This window comes from Lepidothrix coronata, unplaced genomic scaffold, assembly GCF_001604755.1.
Source record: "Lepidothrix coronata isolate B3197 unplaced genomic scaffold, Lepidothrix_coronata-1.0 Scaffold73, whole genome shotgun sequence".
Lineage (NCBI taxonomy): Eukaryota > Metazoa > Chordata > Aves > Passeriformes > Pipridae > Lepidothrix > Lepidothrix coronata.
Window position 1 is genome coordinate 3,694,610 of NW_016690253.1, and position 20,921 is coordinate 3,715,530.

A 20,921-nucleotide genomic window follows, 5' to 3' on the forward strand; every position below is an offset into this window, starting at 1 on the left:
CTATATAAATATATATTCATAATATGTATTTATTCAACTATAATATTTAAATATAAATATTAAAATTTGATGTATATAGAGAATATACAGTAGTTAATTATGCATGCATATAGACACTTTAAGTATGTGTGTGTTATTATATAATTATTTTTTTTATGTACTTTTTAATTTTATTTTTATAGAGACTTTAGATTTTATATATTTACTTATATATGCTCATATATGTTTATATTTAGTCATATGTGCTTTGAGTTATTCATTGTATTTTTATTTCAAAATATTTACATTTGCTTTATTTATCAAAAATATTTGTTATTATTTATTAACATATCAAATACATTGCCTAATACAAATATTAAAAATAAATATAATATAAATATTTGGGATATAAATAAATATTTATAATATTTAAATATAAATATTAAAAATTAAAGTATCTATATAGAGAATATACAGTAGTTAATTATGCATGCATATAGACACTATATATGTGTGTTATTATATAATTATTTATGGTTTTATGTACTTTTTAATTTTATTTTTATAGAGACTATATAAATTTTATATATTTACTTATGTATGCTAAAGTATGTATGTTTATATTTATTAGTATGTGCTTTGATTTATTCTTTGTATTTTTATTTCAAAATATTTACATGTACTTTATTTACCAACAATATTTGTTACTATTTATTAGCATATCAAATACATTGCCTAATATAAATATTAAAAATAAATATAATATATAAATATTTGGGATATAAATAAATTATTATAATATTTAAATATAAATATTAAAATTTAAAGTATCTATATAGAGAATATAGAGTAGTTAATTATGCATGCATATAGACACTATATATATGTGTGTTATTATATAATTATTTATGTTTTTATGTACTTTTAAATTTTATTTTTATAGAGACTTTAGATTTTATATATTTACTTATATATGCTAAAATATGTATGTATGTTTATATTTACTAATATGTGCTTTGATTTATTCTTTGTGGTTTTATTTCAAAATATTTACATGTGCTTTATCAACGTTATTTATTGTATTATTTATTAGTATATAAAATACATTTCCTGATATAAAATATTAAAATAGTTCAAATAATATGCAACATTAAATACCAATGCCACACACCAAGTAATTATATATAATATCTCGCTTATATATGAGCACCCTTTTAATATAAATGTCTCCATCCACTTGTATTATGCACACACAGCCATGGCTTATTCTGTTCTGTAGACACTTTTATTTGTACAGTCTCAGGCCCTTTTTATTCCAGTGTATAACATATACAGCATGTCCCACTTGACAACAAATATAACCTATGTATAGCATATATTATATGTGTTCTTATGGTATATATAATATATATGCATATTATATGGTATTACATTACCATTGATGTATTAATTTTTAATTACATACATCTGCACTCTCACAGACACTATTCTTATTTATGTACTATTCATATATATATATATGAATTTATATAAAACTACTTGATACCCTCTCACACATCCACAATTTTTAAGAAGTGCCTAATATACACTTATATTTAGACACAGTTTGTGTCTCTGTCTGTGCTCTATTTTGTATATACACATATATTTGCACTCTGTAAATGGCCTTTCTATCTGTAAATATTCAAGATACATAGCAGAACACAGCATGTTTTCTGTATGCCATGCTATGTGCACAGTCTGTTACTTCTGTTTGATATAACACAATTGTGTTACTGCCTGCTGTACTATATTAAATATGCACAGGTAATATGTAATTAATATAATCATGTCACGGGCTGCAGCTGCTTCCCGAGGCCCAGCACTGAGCTCTGCTCTGTGTGACAGGGACAGGACCCAGGGCAGGGCTGGAGCTGTGCCAGGGCAGGGTCAGGTTGGATCTCAGGGAAAGGTTCTTCCCCCAGAGGGTGGTTGGCACTGCCCAGGCTCCCCAGGGCAGTGGGCACAGCCCCAAGGCTGCCAGGAGTGTTTGGACAATGCCCTCAGGGACAGGGTGGGATTGTTGGGGTGTCTGTGCAGGGCCAGGAGTTGGACTGATGGTCCTTGTGGGTCCCTTCCAGCCCAGGATATTCCATGATTCTACTACATAATGTACCACACTTGTGTCTGGAACCTTCTCTCAGCTCCCCGCCCACTCCTGGGGGTTGTTCCCTAATCCTGCAAAAACACAGGACAAGTTCCCTTCAACCACAGGCATTTGTTCCACAGCACAAGGATTTGTTGCCTTTGTGCTGTGCCTTTGCTCTTCAGGTTTAAGCCCTTGCCTGAAGGCTGGGATGGAAAGGGATGTGAGATGGGATTGGCACCCTTTCATTAGGGCATAAGCCCTCAGAACTTAAAAGCTTGTTTAAATCACTTGAAAATAAACATCTTGCAGCTCTCAGGGACTTTATGTGCTTGGAAAGCGGAGAAAGGACTGAACTTGGGATATTGGGAAGAAATCCTTCCCTGTGAGGGTGGGGAGGCCCTGGCACATGGTGCTCAGAGAAGCTGTGGCTGCCCCTGGATCCCTGGAAGTGTCCAAGGCCAGGTTGGACGGGGCTTGGAGGAACCTGGGCTGGTGGAAGGTGTCCCTGCCCCTGGCAGGGGGTGGAATGAGCTTTAAGGTCCCTTCCAACCCAAAGCATCCTGGGATTCCATAAGTTGGTGGAGTACTCATCCAACAGATACATAAAGAATGTTCTCAGCTCAGGGAAACTACAGCCCCACCTCCCTCTGCCCATCCAAGTGGGGGGCTGAGCTGGGTCACCACCACTGCAAGTGGAGTAAAAATAAAGTAAAAAAAAAAAAATTACCTTTATCACTTCATGCTGAGACTAAAAAATTAGGGCTGAGGGCAAGGAGTGGAAAGGAAAGCAGCAGGACTTTGTTTGGGCAGTTGGGTGTTTAGTTTTCAGTTTAAGGTAAGACAGAAGAGCTGAGCTGGTCCCAGGGGCAGTACAGCAACTGCTGCAAGTGTTTGCAGAGCAGTTTTAAGTCCAGGGAGCCCAGACTGGGGAGTGGTTGGTGCAAACAATAATAATCAAATTCAGAGCCAGTTTTTAAACTAATTTCTTTATTGAAACTAAAACCCAGAGTTAAAATTCCTAAATTACTCACAGAGGACAAGTTTCTAACTTGACTGACTAAGGACAGACCAGTGCTCAAAGGGGCCAGAAACCCTGAGCAGCTGCTGGTTTAAGACTACAGCCAGTGTGTCCTCACTCCATGGATCTCCCAGGGCAGCTGGAACAGTTCCTCAGGCTCCCTGGGAAGAGACAGGACCAGATCTCCAGTGCAAAGGCTGAGTTGTGCCAAGATTCTGGATTAAAGTGTACCTAGTGTTCACAGCTCAGAAGGAGAGAGGGAGCCAAGAATAACAACCTGGTAAATCACCTCCATTCCCTACAGGAATTCCAGAGGAAAGTTTGTCCCCCTCCCTCCAGGCCCCACACACAAATATTTACAGAGACACAACTACAACCCCCAGTGTCTGACTCCCTGGCTGAGGGCAGGAGCCATCAGGGACAAGGCACCGGCTCCTGCTGCAGCAGGAGAGCCCAGCTCCTTCAAGAGTCACCAGGAATGTGGCCTAAAGGGTCAGGACAGCTCTGGGGCAGGTCACTGAAACTCCTCCTTGATGGGGGTGCAGCCTGAGAAGAAGCTGATGTTGCTGCTCAGCATCCTCTTCTTCCTCTTGACAAAGGGGATCTGGTTCTCCTGGGCCTCCTCGTCCCTGAGGAGCAAGGAGGAAGGAGAGCTGGGCATCTTCTGGAGCCCTTCCTGGGCTGTGATGTCCTGCAGGACCTGTTGGGAGAGCAAGGCAGAAACCTTGGATTGGTTCCTGCTGGAGAGCAGCCAGCGAGCTCAGCCCAGAGCACAGAGGCAGCACAGACAGGGGCTGCCAGGCCAACCTCAAGAGTTGCTTCATTTTTTCACTTAAGTCAAGAAAAAGATAAATTTTTTAACAAAAGACCAAGACTGAGCAGGAAGAGACAACAGTTGGAATAGTGAGAACCCACGGGATAAGGGAATTTATCTAGCTGAGGCAAAATGAGATGAGCCAAGTCAGAGAACACAGTAAGCTTAAAACCAGTAAGTCTGAACATGGACAGAGATGATTTTATCCTATGAGCTCCTCAGTTCCCTCTCTCCCAGCTGGAAGGTGCAGCAGGAAAGCAGGGCAAGCCTGTGTGGCAACATTTTAGTGTGAAAACAAGAATTCAGCACCCTCAGAACTCCAACACGAGCTGCCTTGTCAGCCGGAGGCTGCACAGGGTTTTCCAGCTGCAGCTTTTCCCCTTGGATAATTTCCCTCTACATCCCTCACTGGCCCCATTCAGAACCTCAGCTCTCCCCCACAGCCCTGGAATACCTTTGTGGTTGGAGTGACACACAAGGGCTGGAAGAAACTCTCTCCTGCTTTCACCATCGTGGGGTCTTCCAGCTTCAAGGAGCCCTCAGAGTCCCTCTGGGGGTCCTCGCACATCGTGGCCTCCTGAGGGGCAGCACAGAGTGAGCACTGGGATCACATCCAGCCCTTCCTCCCCCCCAGCCAGGGCTCCCTAAGCCCCTGCCCTCCAGGTGTGAGCATTCCATAGTCCAGGATGCTGCCTGCTGGTCAGGCTTCATAAAATAGTCAACAATTAAAGTACTGTGGGATGTCTCTGCTTCAGATCTCAGACCCAAGAGCAGAATTCCCACCAGAAATATCTGCCTTAGTGAACATCAGTTGCTCATGAACATTCCTGGTGCTACAACCCCCTCCCTAAATTACCCCTCCATTCTTAAAGAAAAATATTTAATGATTGATATAGTTATACATAAATAAATATATAATAATAAAATTTATAAATATAATAATAAATAATAATAATAATACAGGTTAAGCTTTTGTGTTGTCTGACGCCAAAGACACAACTTGAATTTACTGAGTGCAAGAGGAAGACTGAATTATTTGTCTTTAGGTTTATGGCTGACAGTTGGGAGTAGGTAAATCTGTCCTGTGACACCCCCAAATATCTGTTAAATAACACCATATGTAATTATAGATAATATCTAAATTATATATGACATATTATATGTCTACGTACACTTGTATTACACCCACACATTCATGGCTTATTCTTTTCTAGAGACACATCTATTTGTACAGTCTCAGCCACTCTTTTTATTCCAGTAACAGGTACAGCCCACACCATTTAAAAACATACATAGCCTAACATGTAATATGTATTATTTTTTAATTATAAGCATTACATGCTCACAGACACTATTCTCACTTATATAGTATTCATATAGGTATAAATATTAATAAAACATTTTGATACACTGCCACTAGTTAAAAGTGGTCCCTCACCCAGCCCAGCCCAGCCCAGGACTCACCAGGGCGTGGTCCCGGTTCCTGCAGGTGGCCTGGTCACAGCTGCAGCCGCTGGAACATCCCACCTTCTGCCTCCTGCAGCCACACTGCCTGTTCCCACAGCGGCCCCGGCACGAGCACTGCAGGAGAGAGGGATCCCTGCTCTGCCCGGGGCACCGGCACCGCTCCAGGGGTGGCAGCTCCGGGACAGGGATGTCCCCCAGCTGCCACACACCTCGTTTCAGTGCCAGTCCCGCATCCCAGATAAGGAAGAAAATCCTTCCACTCCACACCCCTCTCTTGCTGCAGGACCCCCAGGATGAGCACCTTCAGTTCCTCAGGCCCTGACTTCAGGTTATCCCAAAGGATCAGTGGAGACACTACAATCTCCCTGTTCTCTGTACACACACACAGATCCTTGGATACAGGCCAGCGATTCCCTAGTAGGTCCTGGACCAAAGGTCACTAGATCTTACCCCCATGAGGCTTTTCTTTGCCCCTCTGGCTGCTTTGGCAGGAACCCAGTCAGCATCTTCCAGGTCCCCGGAGTCAGAGAGCAGCTCCTCCAGGTCCATCTCCGGGCTGGGCGCGCGCGGCTTGGCCGTCGTCTGCCGGCGGGCCCTGGGCTGCAGCCAGGGAGCAGGAGGGTCAGGGACCAGCAGGACTGACACAGGGCTTGGATTTCACTCATATTTATCCAGTAATTATTTAATATTTCATTGAGGTACTCAGAGCCCCACACTCCCGTTCCTCAGCCAGCCAAGAAGGTGAGGGAGGAGAAAAACCATCAAATTGTCAGGATTAAAAATTCAGTCAATTTAAACTCCTATAAGTGACAAATCCTTGGAAGTCGGAGTTATATTTGTCATATCACGTGACAAAAAAATTTGTGTCAGTCTTGCCCACATAGCTTTGAATCATTTCTTCCTCCCAGCACTAAGATTTGGCTCTTTGCAAGGCAATGGTTACACTTGCTATGATACATTCCTTGGTCCATAGTTTAGAGACTGGAAATGCTACAGATAAAACACCTGGATTGTGAAGGAGGAGGTATAGTCAGACAGAATGAGAAGGAGAAAACATGTTAGGGGGTTTGGTTGCCTTTTTTTTAAATCAAAAAACTAGTGCAAGGTAGTTCTGAGTGTTCTGAAAAGGACTGAAGGGGCCAACTTCAATAAGCAGAATGAGCTGCCTGCTAAAAAGCAATTTAGGAGAAAGAATCCAAATTACTAATAGCCAAGATTAACTTTGGAGAAGAGCTCAGGTACAATACAAGCATGAAAACTGTGCAGGATCTTACTTTGGCTGGGATATAATCAAAAGAAGAGTCTGGAGACTCTGGTGGCCTTTGCTGGATGTGCCGGAGCTTCTGGCCACTGACAACTTGGAGGAGCAGCAGTTTCTGTTAAAAGGGAAAAGAGTTAGCTTTGCAAAGTACAGAAATCAACAGCCATTAATCTCTCAAGGCTCTACCTGTTTCAGAGAGTCATTTTCCTGGAGGAGTTCCTGGTTCTCCTCCTTCATTTTCTCCATCTCTTCCTCCTGTTTGCAAGACAAAAGGAAATTTATTTAATTAAAGGTAAAGAGAAAAACTACAGGGTTGTTCAGACCTGCACAGCAACTATCCCCTGCCAAGGGAACACTCACAATCCTCCTGCACCTCCCTCATTCCAAAGCTCCTGTTCCAACTACCTGGTATCCCAAAGGATCCCACCCTCCCTCCAAGCCACAGCCAGACACTGTACCTGGAACCTGAGTCGCTCCTGCAGCTGCTTCTCCTGCTCATTTAGGGAATCTTCCCATTTCTTCTCTTCTGCTTCTTTTTGCTGGAGTTGGCTGAGCAGGTACAGAACCTAAAAGCAAGTTAGAATGAACAGGCAGGAATTCCTGAAGGAACACCTGTCCAAGTCCAGGCATCAAAAGCCTTGGCAATTTTAGGAAGATTCTGCCACTTCCAGCATTATTCCACTCTGATCTACTTGAAAAGTGATCTTGTGCTCAGGTGTAATATCCTTAAAGCATGAAAACAGTTACTGGATAAAGCAACTTGCACAGGGCCCAGGATGAATAGGGAGATTTGGTTTTTGATTAATCATCTGCAAAAGTCTAAATTTGAGTTTATGTACAGCACCAGCTTGATTTCACCACATCCTCTTTGCCTTTTAGCAGACCTGGGAAATCAGTCCCAGAGTTCAAGACTTCCATGCCTTGTGTTTTACCTTTTCCTGGTGCTGCTGTTCCTGCACCACAAGCTGATTTTGGAACTCAGCCTCCAGCTCTGTGATGTGGTTTCTCTCTTCCATCAGCATCTTCTGCACATCTGAGCAGGTGGCTTTGCCCTGCTCCAGGCTGCTCTGGAGCTTGCTCTCCTGGACTTTGGAGGAGACCAGCTGGAAGGCAAGAGCAACGTTTGGGTCAGGGATTCCATGGTGGGAAAGGTGCTGCAGCCTGGAGGTGAAGCATTTCTGTGATTTCCAGCCACCCCAGGAACTGGACTGGCCCCCAGCCACAAGGAGACCAGAGGAAATGCAGAGCCAGACACCTGACCACCAGTTTGGAAGTGCAAAACAGGGAGCAGATTTTGTCAACAGTTCTAAATTCATCTCCCTTCCTGCAGCACTTGGAGTATTTTCCTTTTCACTCTTTGCCTTTCCAAGCACCAGGGAGTGACAGGGGATTCTGTCCTTCACTTGCTCTCTCCTTGATGCCACATCAACCCAATTCCTACTCCTCTATCCCCAGTCTTTTCCCATCTCAACACCCATTCCCCTGGTTCCCCTGACCTCAGCCAGCACTGCCCTTGTTTCTCTGCTTGTTCAGGAAGTATTTTTAGGTACTTCTCTTTCACTTCCAAAATTTGTCTTTTTTATTTTCCCATTCCCATGCAAGCCTTTCAGAAGCACAGCTTTAGCTGGTTATCTCCAGACCCTCATATATTCTATTCCCCTCTTCCCTGTTTTTTGGATTTCACCGCCCAGTACAGAGTATTTTAATCCAAAATTGTGAGGGAAATAAACTTCATTCAGTACAAAAGGGTGCTCCATTCCAATTCCTTTAGTCACTTTTGTTCATTCCTGGCTAAGCAGACTTAAAGTCTTTGCTTTCAGGGAAAAACCAGGAAAATCCAGCCTTTACCTCTCCCAGGAGGTACTTCAGAGCACATTTGGCCTCCAGGATTGTGGCAATGCTGTCCCAGCGCTGCTTGGCACGATCCCCATTGTCTGCATCCAGGAGTTTCTGCTGCAGATCTGCTATCTGGGCACTCCTGGGGAAGAATCCATGGATTTGGGGTTACAGCACAAGAGAAAACCAGGGCTAAAGTTACTGTTCCCAGAATATAAGGTGAAATAGTTGAAGTTACAATTTTGATGCCTTAACTGGGCAGCTGGAGTCTGCATTGCTACACTGGGGAGTTCTGCCTTCCCTTCACATTCCCAAAGGAAGGGAGAAGGTTTTCCTCATACAGAGGCGCTCACAAACAGCTAAGAAAACCCCAGGCTCTCATCTCATTGTTCCCAGTTCAGTGTATAAATATTTTACATTTTTTTTTCAATTTCACAGAAGAGTGGGGATGGAAATGAGGGAAAAACCAGAGGCAAGGCTGTGCAGATCAGCTTTGTGGTACTGCCTTACCTGAGCTCCATCTCAGTTTCCAGGCTTTCTATCTGCTTGGATATGGAGAGATCCACCTCTGGGGACTGCAGCTCTGCCAGGCAGTAGGTCCTTCTCTGAGGAATTGCAGCCAAGGGAGGAACAGGGGAGGAAATCACACCTTTAGACAGCCCAGCACAGCTCTCTCCAGAGCTGCAATTCCAGGGCTCCTTCCCCAAAGCACAAAGCCTTTGATAAGGGTGTGACCCACTCACAGCCCTCACCGAGCCTGGAAAAGCCCTCGGAGGTCGAGTCCAACCATTCACCCAACACTCCCAGGGCCACATCCACACCTTTCTGGGACACTCCCAGGGATGGTGGTTCCACCTCTGCCCTGCACAGCCCGTGCCAATGCCCGACTGCCCCTTCAGTGAAGAAATGTTCCCTAATTGCATTAATTAACAAGTCACTTCAGCACCTCTTCAGCACGTGAAGCCTTTCTCCCAGAAAGGCAGCCAAGGATGGAGCCCCTTCCCTACCTCCTGAGGGAACAGGAGTGAGGATCAGAATAACCCCAGTGTTGCTGAACCCCCCCAGGGCTGGGACGGGGAAAGGGGCCTTTCCCTCACCCGGAGCTTTGGAGGCGGGTTTTCCCCGGACTCTTTCTTCTCTTTGAGCTGCTGCAGCTCCTGGGCCAAGATCTCCCCGTCCCCAGCAGGTCTGCGAGGTGCCGCCGAGCCTCCTCCGTGCTCACCAGAACCTCCACTTCGTTTGCCAGCCAGCTCTGGAACAGGAAACCCACCGGGAAAGGGTTTTAGTGGAGCTTCAACTGCAGGACTGAGTGTTGCTCTGGGAAGGTGTTTTAGAGCCATGGAATAATCCCATTGCAGCCCCCCCCGAGCCCCCCAGTCCCAGTTTCCCCCCTGCTGGGATGACAAACCCACTGTCACCCACCTTCACTCGGGCAGCCACTCCTTCCAGGTCCCGGTTCTGACTCTCCTTGCGTTTGTCTGCAGCCTCCTTCTGTCTCTGCAGGGCCTCCTTCAGCCGCTTGTTGGCAGCTGCTGCCTGGAAAACATTCCACAGGAGCTCAGCAGCAGCTTTGGCACTTCACCTGCAACAGCTGGAAACACGAGGGAGTGCCAAGGCAAGGCCCTGGGACGGTGAGAGCACAAAGGGAATAAACCAGAATCACTAAGTCAAGGCCTCCAGTCTTTAACTTATTCCTCAGCTGAGATTCCTGATTTAAGGAGAACCTGCTTCTAGGCCTAAGAAGTAGAAGAAAACATCCCCCAAATGAGGGTTGCAAGATGCATTTCTTTGACACAACCACTTTGAAAGGATTTTGAACTGCAACCTAATATATCCACACCCAAATTCATTTCACGCTTCAGCCTGGCCATCTGAAATGGATTCCCAGAGCAGCCTGATGCCCAGAGTGGAATTCAGCCTTTAAGGAGCAGATTTAACTAGGATCCCTCAAAGGCTACAAGATAAGAAGCATGGATTTCTCTGCAGAGAGAAAAGCTCTTATTTCCATCCTCTCAGCCGCCTTTAAGAGGTTTGTGCATGTCCCATTACATCCTCCAGCCCCACTGTGCAGCCCTTGGGGTTGCTCAGGGCTTTCCCTGAGACATTGGCTCCTCACCTCCTCTGTTTTGCGCCGAAGGACATTGGTCTGTTTCTGGAAATCCCTCTCCAGCTTGAGGAGCTCGTACTGTCTCTTACGATCCTGCAGGGAAACAACACGAAAACAGATGGAAAAGTCACCTGGGCTCCACATTTCCCATGACAAAGGTTCTGGAGCCTAAAGGTTGGATGAGACTGAAGCCCAGAAGTTCAACCCTGAGGATCCCAAAGCACTGAGGGGTAAGAACTTGCTGTGGGACCAGAACTCCAGATGTTTGCTGTCCATTACACTGGGTGCCACAAGCAGCTGGATTTCATGAACCTGCAAGTTCAACATTCCTTTGAAAGTTTAAATTCTGGGGCCAAACCCTACAACTTTAAATACTTCAAATATTGAATATTTTTGCCTTCTGCCTCAGAGCTGAGTCACAACTGTGCCAACATCTTTAGGATCTCCAGCCACAAGTCCATTTACAACAACTGGTGAAAGGTGGCAGCCATATGAACCAACCTTCTCTTCAAAGCATTCCCAGTTGGTTTTCAGTTGCTTCCAGTTAAACAAGCCTTGCAGCAAACACTTGACTGATTTGTCTTACTCTTGGGAGGGTGGTACAGTCTGGGGGGGGTTGTTTGCTCACCTTTTCCTTCAGCTGGATCACTTCCTTGTCCTTCTTTTGCTTCCACTGCCTGAATTTCTCGGTGTCTTCTTTCATCTGCCGCATCAGCTGGACCCTTTGGTGCTTCATTTCCTGAAAAACACAAGAGGCTGGAAGAACTGTCCAGGATTTACATCCTGGGGAGCTTCAACCTGCATTTCCCTTGTGTCTGTCAGGTGGGGGGAGAGGCAGGTGGGAAATCTTAGTGTGCTCCCTCTCAGGACACTCTCCAAGTGCTAAAACCCAGGGATTCATGTTTCAAGGCATAAAGGGAAGGCATTTAAGGCATACACATGCACAGTTTAGGGAAATCAAAGTGAAGCCAAGTGATTTGACTGAGGCAATAAATTATTAGAAGAGCCAGAAGACCCTTTGGACTTATTTTACCCTCCAAATCTCAGCAGTCACCTGCCTGTTGTGCTACCCCAGCAACTGTGGCCAAAGGAATCGTGCCCAAAACTGCTGCTCTCAGTGTGACAGAGCAGACAGGGAGTGATTCCTGTGTGGGAGCTGCTCTGTCTGCACTGGCCAGCCAGGAGTGCAGTTAGGATGGGTTACCCTGATCTCCTGGTTCAGTTTGGACACCGTGCGTTCCGTGGATTCCTTCAGCTTCAGGAGCTTGGATTGCTCATTCAGCTTCTTCTTCAGCTCGTTGATTTGTCCCTCCAGCTCCTGGAGCCTTTTGCGCCGCCGCTCGCTCAGCCTGGGAAGGAACCAGCCTTAAAAACAACCCCCACTCTCCAATTTCAGACACCTGACGAAAAGTTAAACTGAGTTGTGTGTTATCACCTTTCCTGCTGCTGAAAGCCCACAGGAGGCTGCTCTGCAGCTCATACAACCATCCTGGCATGTCAGAGGGACATCAAATAAGAGACTTTATAGATAGAAACACAAGACACTGGATCTTCAGACATAACACAGTCACACTCACTTGGCCTGGTTGATATCCTTCTTTGCCATGTGCAGAGCAAGGACCAATTCTTCTTTTTCTTTTTGCAAATTGCTGACCTCCAATTCCAGATCCCTGATGTTAGTCTAGGAAGGACAAGATTAGTCAGCCTCCCAAGAAAAGCCTTGAAAATACATTCTGAGACAAAGCTTTAGCACAGAGGAACCTTGAGAATCCACATTGCTATCAGCAGACTGCTCTTAGATAAGAGCAGTGTGAGCATCACAAGGGCTGGTTCAGACACTGAAGCTTTGGTGGGTCACAAAACCACTGTGCCAGAGTGATTTTGGAGTAATTCCAGAGATGGGAGAGCCCAGGGGGCAGTGACCCAGATGAGGAATAAACAGACCCAAATCAGAATGTGCTCAGGAGAGGAAGGATCCCCTCTCTCCCCTCCCCAGCACGGAGGGGTTGGCAATCATTGGAAAAAAGGAACTGAACAAGAAGGGTGTCAAGTTTACCTGGTACTGGGACTGAATGGGCTCCAACTGATTATCATTCTGAGCCATCTTTTTGGCAAGTGCCTCTTTCAGAGTCAGGGCTTTGTTGAGCTCCAGCAGCTCCTTGGACAGCTGGGCCTGGCGAAGGGCGTGTTGGGTGGTGAAGTCGTTCGAGGCTCTCTTGGAATCCTGGCCCAATTCTGCTTCCTAGAGGAGACACCAAGTGAGCAGGAGAGGCCAATCCAAAGCTCTGGAATGACATGATCTCGGATCCTGCAGAGCACTTTGAGTTCATTGGTTACACTGGGTATTCAGAATGAGAGCAGGTTATTGATCTGGAACACACTGAGCAGTTAAGAGTTTAAAAAAACAGCTCCTACAAGACTGACACATTATTTATCAAGCATTTGGATTAGAAAATGAGCATGAGGGACAGATAAAAGTGATGAGGAGATAAAAACCTGCACTGCTAAGCCCCCCTCACTTACATCTGTAGCCTCCTGTTCAGGGCTTGCCATCTCTGCAGCAGCTTCTGCTGTGGCAGCATTTTCACTCTGCAGAGGACAAGGAAAAGAAGATTCTGGTGAAAAGGGAAAGAGGAAGTAAAATGAAGCTAAAAACAGTCTGTTGGTACACTGTGACAAAATATAATGTGATTCTGGTCTGGACAGAAAGCTCTGGAAAGGGGAAACCATTGTCTTCCTCCTCTAATAAAATGACCCAACTCCTCCTGGACTAGTTGGACAAGCCATTCCTCATAGCCTTCCCTGAATTCCAGCCTTGGCAGCCAGCTGAGCCTGGGAATGGGGGGAGTGTCTAGTTCCTCAATAAGTGCCTAAAGACCTCATTAAGACAAAGATCTGGCAACTTCTATTTAACAATTTCAGGTCCCTGCAATTTATGTTGCTCATTAAAACTACCAAGTTCATAACATTCCGTCCAATTTATGGATTGTAAATCCATGCTGATCTCCCACTATCAGAATCTTTTATGGAGACTTTTCCTCTTCTCCCACAGGTGGCCTTTCTGCAGCATTAAAAGCACAACAAGATAGTTTTTAAGTTGATATTAAGCCACTTCACGCTTACAATTCCTGGGCTCCTTGAGCAAAGTCTCTGCAGAGTGGAATCCACTGCTGAGCAGATCAGCAGGAAAATCCCAGATTTCACCAGCAAACTTGTGTAAACACAACTCCTCCCTCCCTGGATCCAGCCTTACCTGGAACTCAGCCAACACCTGCTGCAGGTTACGAATCACCTCCACATTTTCCTTCAGCTCCTCATCCTCCACTGTCTCCACCAACTTCTGCAGGTCCAACTTGCACCTGCAGTGCACACATGGGAGCAAACCCAGGGCATGTTCATTCCAGTGAGGAACAACTTTCCCCACTCAACAGACAAATGAATTCTGGATGAACAAACACCAGCTGTCTGCATCCAGTTTATCCCAGGTAATTGCCCAGCACAGGAGGGTGTGCACACACTTACACAGCATGTTGCTGGAGCTGCTCTAGCTTGGCATTCATCTTCTCATTTTCTTGTTCTGTCTAAGGGAAGGCAGAATTACACTGAATTGCAGAAGCAAGATAAGAAGCCAGAAATCAACTAATTAATTTGTACCGAAAGAGATCTTGGTAATGTGTGGCAAATCAATGCATTGAAAGGTCCTGCATGATCACAGCCACTAGTTTGTTTAGATTGAACAGCATTTTTTCCCAGGAATATACAAGACAATAGAAGCAAAACAGGGTGGAAAAGAGAGAGCACAAGTGTGCAAGTGCTGAGATTTAAAATATTACAGCAACAGAAGAGCTGAAAGATTCATGGCTCCCTTTCCCCACTGAAGTCACAGATCTATAGGCAGCCAGATTCTGGCAGACTTTTGGTTCTGACTGACTTGAAATCAATGTGAAAGGAACATCAAAGAGAGATTCCCAACATGCCATTAGTGCAGGACCTGCTATTGATTCAACTTCAACTTAATGCTCTCCTTGGTAACTGGACCTTACCAGGATCATCCTCTCCAGCATCTGTGCTGTCTGTCCAGCAGCCTCACTCAGCCCCTGGCTCAGCTTCTGGTTCTCCTCCATCAGGCACTGGTTCTTCTCCATCAGGGACTGAAGGTTCTCAGAGGGTGCCAGGCTGCTGAAAGAGCAAGGACCCTTTGGTTGTGAACATGGTTTGTAACAGCACGGAAATCACCTCCAAGTTTCCTAAATAATTTATAATTAATATCCCACAATGGTCTGGGTTGGAAAGACCTTAAAGATCTTTTATTTCCAACCTCCCTTCCATGGGCAAGGACACCTTCCACTAGCCCAGGCTGCTCCAAGCCCCATGCAGCCTGGCCCTGGACACCTCTATAATATGGGTTGAACCTCCAAATACAGGTTAAACTGCATGTACTGGGTTTTGAAGCATCCTCAGAAGACAACAACTACACAATCCATGTCCTTCCTGCATTTGGTGCTTTTAAGAACAATGGGGATGGAGGTGCCCTACATTTAGGGGTAGAGGGGTGAATAAAAGTTATGAATGGGTCTGAGAAACATTTACTTAGGACATGTTGCCTGGTTCCTCTCATATTTTCTGCAAGGGATGTTTGCAATCTTAAGAGGTTTGCTACAAAGTGAAATGACCTGTGGAATTCCAGTAACCACGACAAAAAGAACAAAAAGAGAGGAAAAAAAGCAACCAGTTTGCTCTCCCCTCGTTCCACAGCACTTCCTGAAGCAGCAGAGATCCAGAGGCTTTTCTGTGCCAGACACCAGATACACTGAGCACTGAACAACAAATCTTACTTGATAGACACAGGGAGGGTCCCTCCATGGGCCTGCAGCAGCAACACCTGCAGCTCTTGGACCTGGAAAGACAAATAATTCCTGCTTGTAAATCTCTCCCATAAACTAACTTGATGGTTGAAGGAGCATCATTCAGATCCCTGGTCTTTCTGAGTCACCTGCTCCATAATTCTGTTTTACCACTGCCTGAGGAAAGCAGCCATGGTGCTCCGGAATTTCAAGTCATTCACTCCAAAAACAAAAGCTGCCTTCTTTTCCCTCTGGAGTGACCAGAGGAACACTCTCACTTCCCACTCCATGCTGGGCACAGGCAGGAGATGTCAGGAAGGCACCAAACCATCACTGTATTTCTAATTTCGCCTTTAGCCTGGCCAGGCAACGATTTGTCGAGTGAAGGGGAATGCAAATGCAAATCACACCACCAGCCTTTTTGTCTGGCATTGAATGGCTGCTGTAACATTACAGAAATGCTCTTATATTCCCTTTCCAGTACCCAGAGAAATGCACATTAAATATGTTCTGCACACTCGGTGTGGTTGGGCACCCTGTGCCTTTCCTTGCTGGTTCCTGAGCTCAGAACTAAGAGGACAAACCCTCCCCCAGGAGGAAGCTCCACAGCACCTGCTGCTTGAGCTGGTGCAGCTCAGCTGCCTGGGGATCCACGTTGACAATGGGTTTGTTCTTGATCTTCCTGGCCCTGTCAGCGTAACGCAGAGTGTTCAGGGTCTCCTCCAGGTTGGAGTCTGCTGGGCTCACACAGGCAATCATCAGGGTGTGGCTGTTCCCTCCCAGGGAGTCTGGAGAGGAAAACAGGGGATAAGCAAAGCTTCCAGAGAGTGGGACACACCATCATCAGGACACTAAAACCCCCCGAGTGCATCCCCAAAATACAATATCCAGCTGTAGGTTTGGGGCACTGTCATTACTTTCTCCTCTGCTCAGTCAGTTCTGTATTAGACAGGTTTATGGAAGACCAAAGTCATGTCTCAGCTCTAAACACCAAAGACTTCACCTCAGAAGCCCCACTAATATCACTGCCCTGATAAGTAATTCCTTTATACCATTTCTGGCCTAGTTCTTTCAGGTTTTCCCCTCCCTTCTCCCACTAATAACACTCAAGACCTCCATGAATATCCAGACATCAGAATTCTCTTCAATTTAAAAAATTATTGGCTAAGAACCGCAAGGCATTTCCTCCTTCAGTTTTACACTAACACACATTGGCTACTTCAAGCTACTGATCAGAAAAAAGGGCCTCACATGCAGCAAAATCCAGTTTTTAATTAAGGACTCTCAGCTATGGAAAATACTGACGAGTTTTTGTACCAAATTATTTAACTACTATAAACATCCCAGTAAGTTCATCAGATGTGCCCATGTGAAAGGTTAATTCAGATAAATGTATTAAAATATCATCACAACTATTGAAAAGTAAGTACCACAAAGACCAGATATTCAGACTAAGAAGCAAATCAAACATGAGGCTCCCAGGGAAAGCACAGACAGCTTGAGCTTCATTCTGGCTGTGATATCATCCAGTAAGTTGCTATAATTAAGGTACAATAATAGATCTCTGCTCCCAGACTTGACTCTCATCTTCCCCACCAAAAATATGCTCTGAATATGTCTCCTTTCCTCCTGTCATAGAAACTGCAGGAAAGCAGAACTCATTTAGGAGCTCATCTCACTGCATTTGCAACCTAAAAATAAAGAGTTCAGGAGAGGTCTGGCTTCAGGGAGAAGAGGACTTAAGTAAATGAATCCCTCTGCCAGCAGCAGCTCCTGCTCTGAGCTGTGGTTTGGTGGCTCTTGGGTTTTCTCCTGCTTTGTTTAAGGTGCATCATGTTATTTAAAACACAGATTTAGGCTTTGTCATCACCTGTCTCTTACCTTGCAGCAGCCTTGTCAACTTGGAGTCTCTGTAGGGGACAAACCCCCCCTTTTTGTTCTCATCCCCAAGAGCACTGATGACGTTCCCCAGGGCGAGGAGGCCTTTGTTGATGTTGATCCCTGCAAACAGATCCCAGTGAGCAGAGCTAAAAACTGCTCATTTCCTGCCCTTAATAAAATGTAAGAAGGTTCAAAAAGGGCATTGCAAGGGTTAAAGAACTGCTTTGCTCTTTTATTATCCTCAAAGTTATTAGAAACCCAGGCTCTGCTGACCCTTTGCCTACAGACCTTCTTTTAGTCTGTCTCCCTCAGCCTTGGTCTTCTTCTGCCTCTCAGAGCCAGCAAGATCCACCAGGTGTAGTTTGGAGTGAAAACTGCAGTTCCTGTGGCAGAAATACGTTATTTTACTCTCTCAGTAAAGTGCAGTCAGGAAAGGAGCAGCCCAGGAGCTGAAATACCAGAGACAGACACAAAACAACTGCCTCAAGTAGCTCAGAGCAGGACCAGGAGTAGGATTATGGAATTTTTGGCAGGTAACTCCCAGGAGCTGCTGGGAGTGGCTGCACAATCCTACTCACTTGTCATTTTTCTTCTTCTGGTCGATGCAGATGGTGAAGATGGCGTGGGACCGTGAGGACTGGGAGTTCATGGCTGTGGATCCCACTGTCCTGGCATTGTTCCCTTGCTCCAGGCAGGACACAGTGTCTTGGGCACAGGTGACATTTCTTTCAGTTAACCCTACAATCTGTAGTCAGGAAAAAAGCATTATGGATCTTCTCCTTCCTCTTCATCCCAGCTTAGTCCAGAGAAATCCTCCTCCACCTCAGGCTGTACCAGACCAGGTGAGCTCCCTTCCCAAGAATGTCTCACCTCAAAAGGCCTGGGGTGGTTTTTCCCAGGAAAAACCTGTCCCGAATTTCACATCAGTGACATGAAGTCACATCATCTCTCCTACTCCTACACCCTGCCCCCAAGCTCCTGTACCTGCCTGAGAGCCTGGGATCCATGAAGAAATCCAGAGCTGCCCCCAGGTATCCCAGGGCAAGCTGGGAGCTGAAAGTTGTGCCAGTCCCAGGCAGAGGAAGGAAAACACTGGCTGCTGGGGTGGGGATTTGTGTGGATAAAGTGGTGGGGAGACAGCTCTCAGGGACACAGGTCCCAGAGGGGATGAGCAGTAGGGGCTGGATGTGCTCCTTGGAAAGTTGTGCTTTCCCTGAGGGCCCGTTTCCCTGTATCCCAGTGCTGCTCCCAACACATGGATGAGCCACATCCCAGTGCTTTAGAGATGACAGAGAACTACACATAAAGCCAATGGATGGATCCAAGTTTCCAGCTTCAAGGTGGACACCCAACATCCCCACTGCAAACTGCAGCTGTCAGGGAAGGACAAAGGACGATGGGCTTTAACTAAAACCATCTGAGCAAAGGCAAAGGACACAAGTTTAACCACAAAACAGGGACCCAGAGGAAGCAGCAGCACAAGGATTCTCTGCACCGTGCCATAAACACACAGCTGTGCCATAAACAAACTGCTGAGAAAATCTCTGGGGCACTGGAAGTTCCCCCTCAGGATCCCCTTTTTGCACGTTACATCTGCCACGTGAGGAGCACAAGGGCAGCAGGGATTGGAGTGGAGGGACCCCAAGGACAACCACCTCAGGCATTCACCTCAATCACCCTTCAGAGTCAGAGCAGCATGTGCAAGTGGCTTTGTCATGAACATCAGACCCTTTTGGTGTTGTCCTGAGTGAAGTTCAGGCTCAGGAGCCCAGTTCTGAGAGCAGGGAGTGGCCGTGCTGATTCCCTGGGCAATGTTCAGGGAGTCAGGCAGTTGTTTCACCAACACACTCCTCCCCAGCCCTGCCAGCCCCTCATCCCCCAGGGCAGCAGACCTTGATGCCCTCCTTGGGATCCTCCCTGATGCTGATCTGGGAGGAGCGTTCCCTCGAGGGGCACAGCAGGTCCAGGATGTCCTCGTTGTAGATCTGGAACAGCACAAGAGCAGCTCAGTTACCAGCCTTGCAGGAGAACAACCCACCAGAGAAAGGGGTAGTGATGCTGAAATCAGGGCTAACCTGGCATCACATTCTACTCATGTCACCTTTAGAGAAAAATACCTGGGGTAAGACCCAGCTTCTAGAGCCTTAGGTGTTGATTTAATCAGTATTTATTACTTGTAGGAGGAGGCCCCAAAGCTCACTTAATTCAAAACTTGATAATAGTTTGAGAACCAAAACTTTTACCTCAAGATAAGAAACTTTGAGGACGAATTCCCAATCCTGCCTTTGCTGCTTCTCCTCAAAGAGCAGCCTGATGACCCTTGGGATGACCCCCACGCTGGGCTCGTGCTCCTGGTTGGCCGTGTAGGTGCCTCCCATGGAGTAGGTTTTCCCAGATCCGGTCTGTCCATAGGCCAAGACAGTGGCATTGTATCCTGGGGGAACAAAGGGCTCAGGATCAGTCACGTGGGGACCACAGGAGACTTTGAACAAAGCTGGGAAACCATCCTTCCAGAAAAGTGTTAGTTCACACTGACTCCAAGCACAGTCACAGTCAATGAAAATGTCAATGAAAAGCCCCTCAAAACACAGATAAAATGATTATTTCAGCTCTTTTTAAAGACTGGCTGTTGCTTTACTAGAGCTGGTCAGAAACAGCACAAGTTCTGCCATCCACTGTCACCCACTGCAGCACCAACAGCTCCTGGGATGGGCTGAGTGTCAATTCACTGTGTTATTCTCAAAGATGGAGAGACTTTTTACAAGGGATGGAGGAACAGGAAAGAGGGAATGGCTTCCCACTGCCAGAGGACAGGGTTAGATGGGATACTGGAAGGAATTCTTCCCTGTGAGGGTGGGGAGGCCCTGGCATAGGGTGCCCAGAGAAACTGTGGCTGCCCCATCCCTGGAAGTGTCCAAGGCCAGGTTGGACAGGGCTTGGAGCAACCTGGGCTAGTGGAAAGTGTCCCTGCCCATGGCAGGGGGTGGCACTGGATAAGCTTTAAGGTCTCTCCCAGCCCAAACCATCCTGGGATTCGAGGAAAAACCTCTTCCCTTAAGACAAGGCACAGACCTTTGAAGATGCCTCGGACCAGAGGAGACACCGCAGTGTTGAAAACCTCTTCTTGCTCTGCCGAGGGGTCGAACACGTAATCGTAGGTGAAGGACTTGTCCTTGCCCACCACGACCTGCGGACGGGACGGGAGGGACGGGACGGTCACAGCGAGCCCGGGCAGGGGGTGCGGGAGCGGGGGTTGCGGGTGTCTCACCTGCGGCTCGCCGGGGACGAAGAAGAGGCAGCTCTGGCAGCCCTCGCTGCTCTCCCGGGGCACGAGCGGGCGGCAGCGCAGCGCCACGCGCACCGGGATGCCCTTGTCCTCGTCGCGCAGCATCGCCGGCCCTGCGCGGAACGGGCCGTGAGAACCGGCACGGGGGGCAGCGCCGGGGACCACACGGGCCCAGGGGGAGCGCGGACGGGCGGGGATCCGATCCCAGCGCGGGCGGTGCCGCCGAAGCCCCGGAACCCGCCGGGAGCCACCGCACCCGCGATGGCGGCGCCGCAACGGTCGCGACTCAAACGGGCCGCG

At 46.7% G+C, this 20,921-nt stretch overlaps 1 protein-coding gene across 1 annotated transcript; it reads right to left on the reverse strand.

Annotated features, from left to right (window-relative positions):
* Nucleotides 1–3,077: 3,077 nt before the first annotated feature.
* On the reverse strand, nt 3,078–20,751 carry KIF4A (kinesin family member 4A). The gene is given in 31 exon segments (XM_017819166.1): nt 3,078–3,825; nt 4,394–4,516; nt 5,404–5,520; nt 5,857–6,006; nt 6,681–6,782; nt 6,854–6,922; nt 7,126–7,233; nt 7,600–7,770; nt 8,516–8,645; nt 9,014–9,108; nt 9,601–9,683; nt 9,686–9,755; nt 9,926–10,039; nt 10,620–10,703; nt 11,239–11,349; nt 11,815–11,959; nt 12,188–12,291; nt 12,667–12,852; nt 13,134–13,199; nt 13,864–13,969; nt 14,133–14,191; nt 14,654–14,786; nt 15,446–15,507; nt 16,067–16,242; nt 17,336–17,455; nt 17,624–17,718; nt 17,914–18,080; nt 19,228–19,320; nt 19,579–19,769; nt 20,408–20,522; nt 20,604–20,751. Coding segments are annotated over 31 exon segments (3,654 nt in total). The 5' UTR covers nt 20,727–20,751; the 3' UTR covers nt 3,078–3,639.
* Between the last annotated feature and the right edge of the window lie 170 nt (nt 20,752–20,921).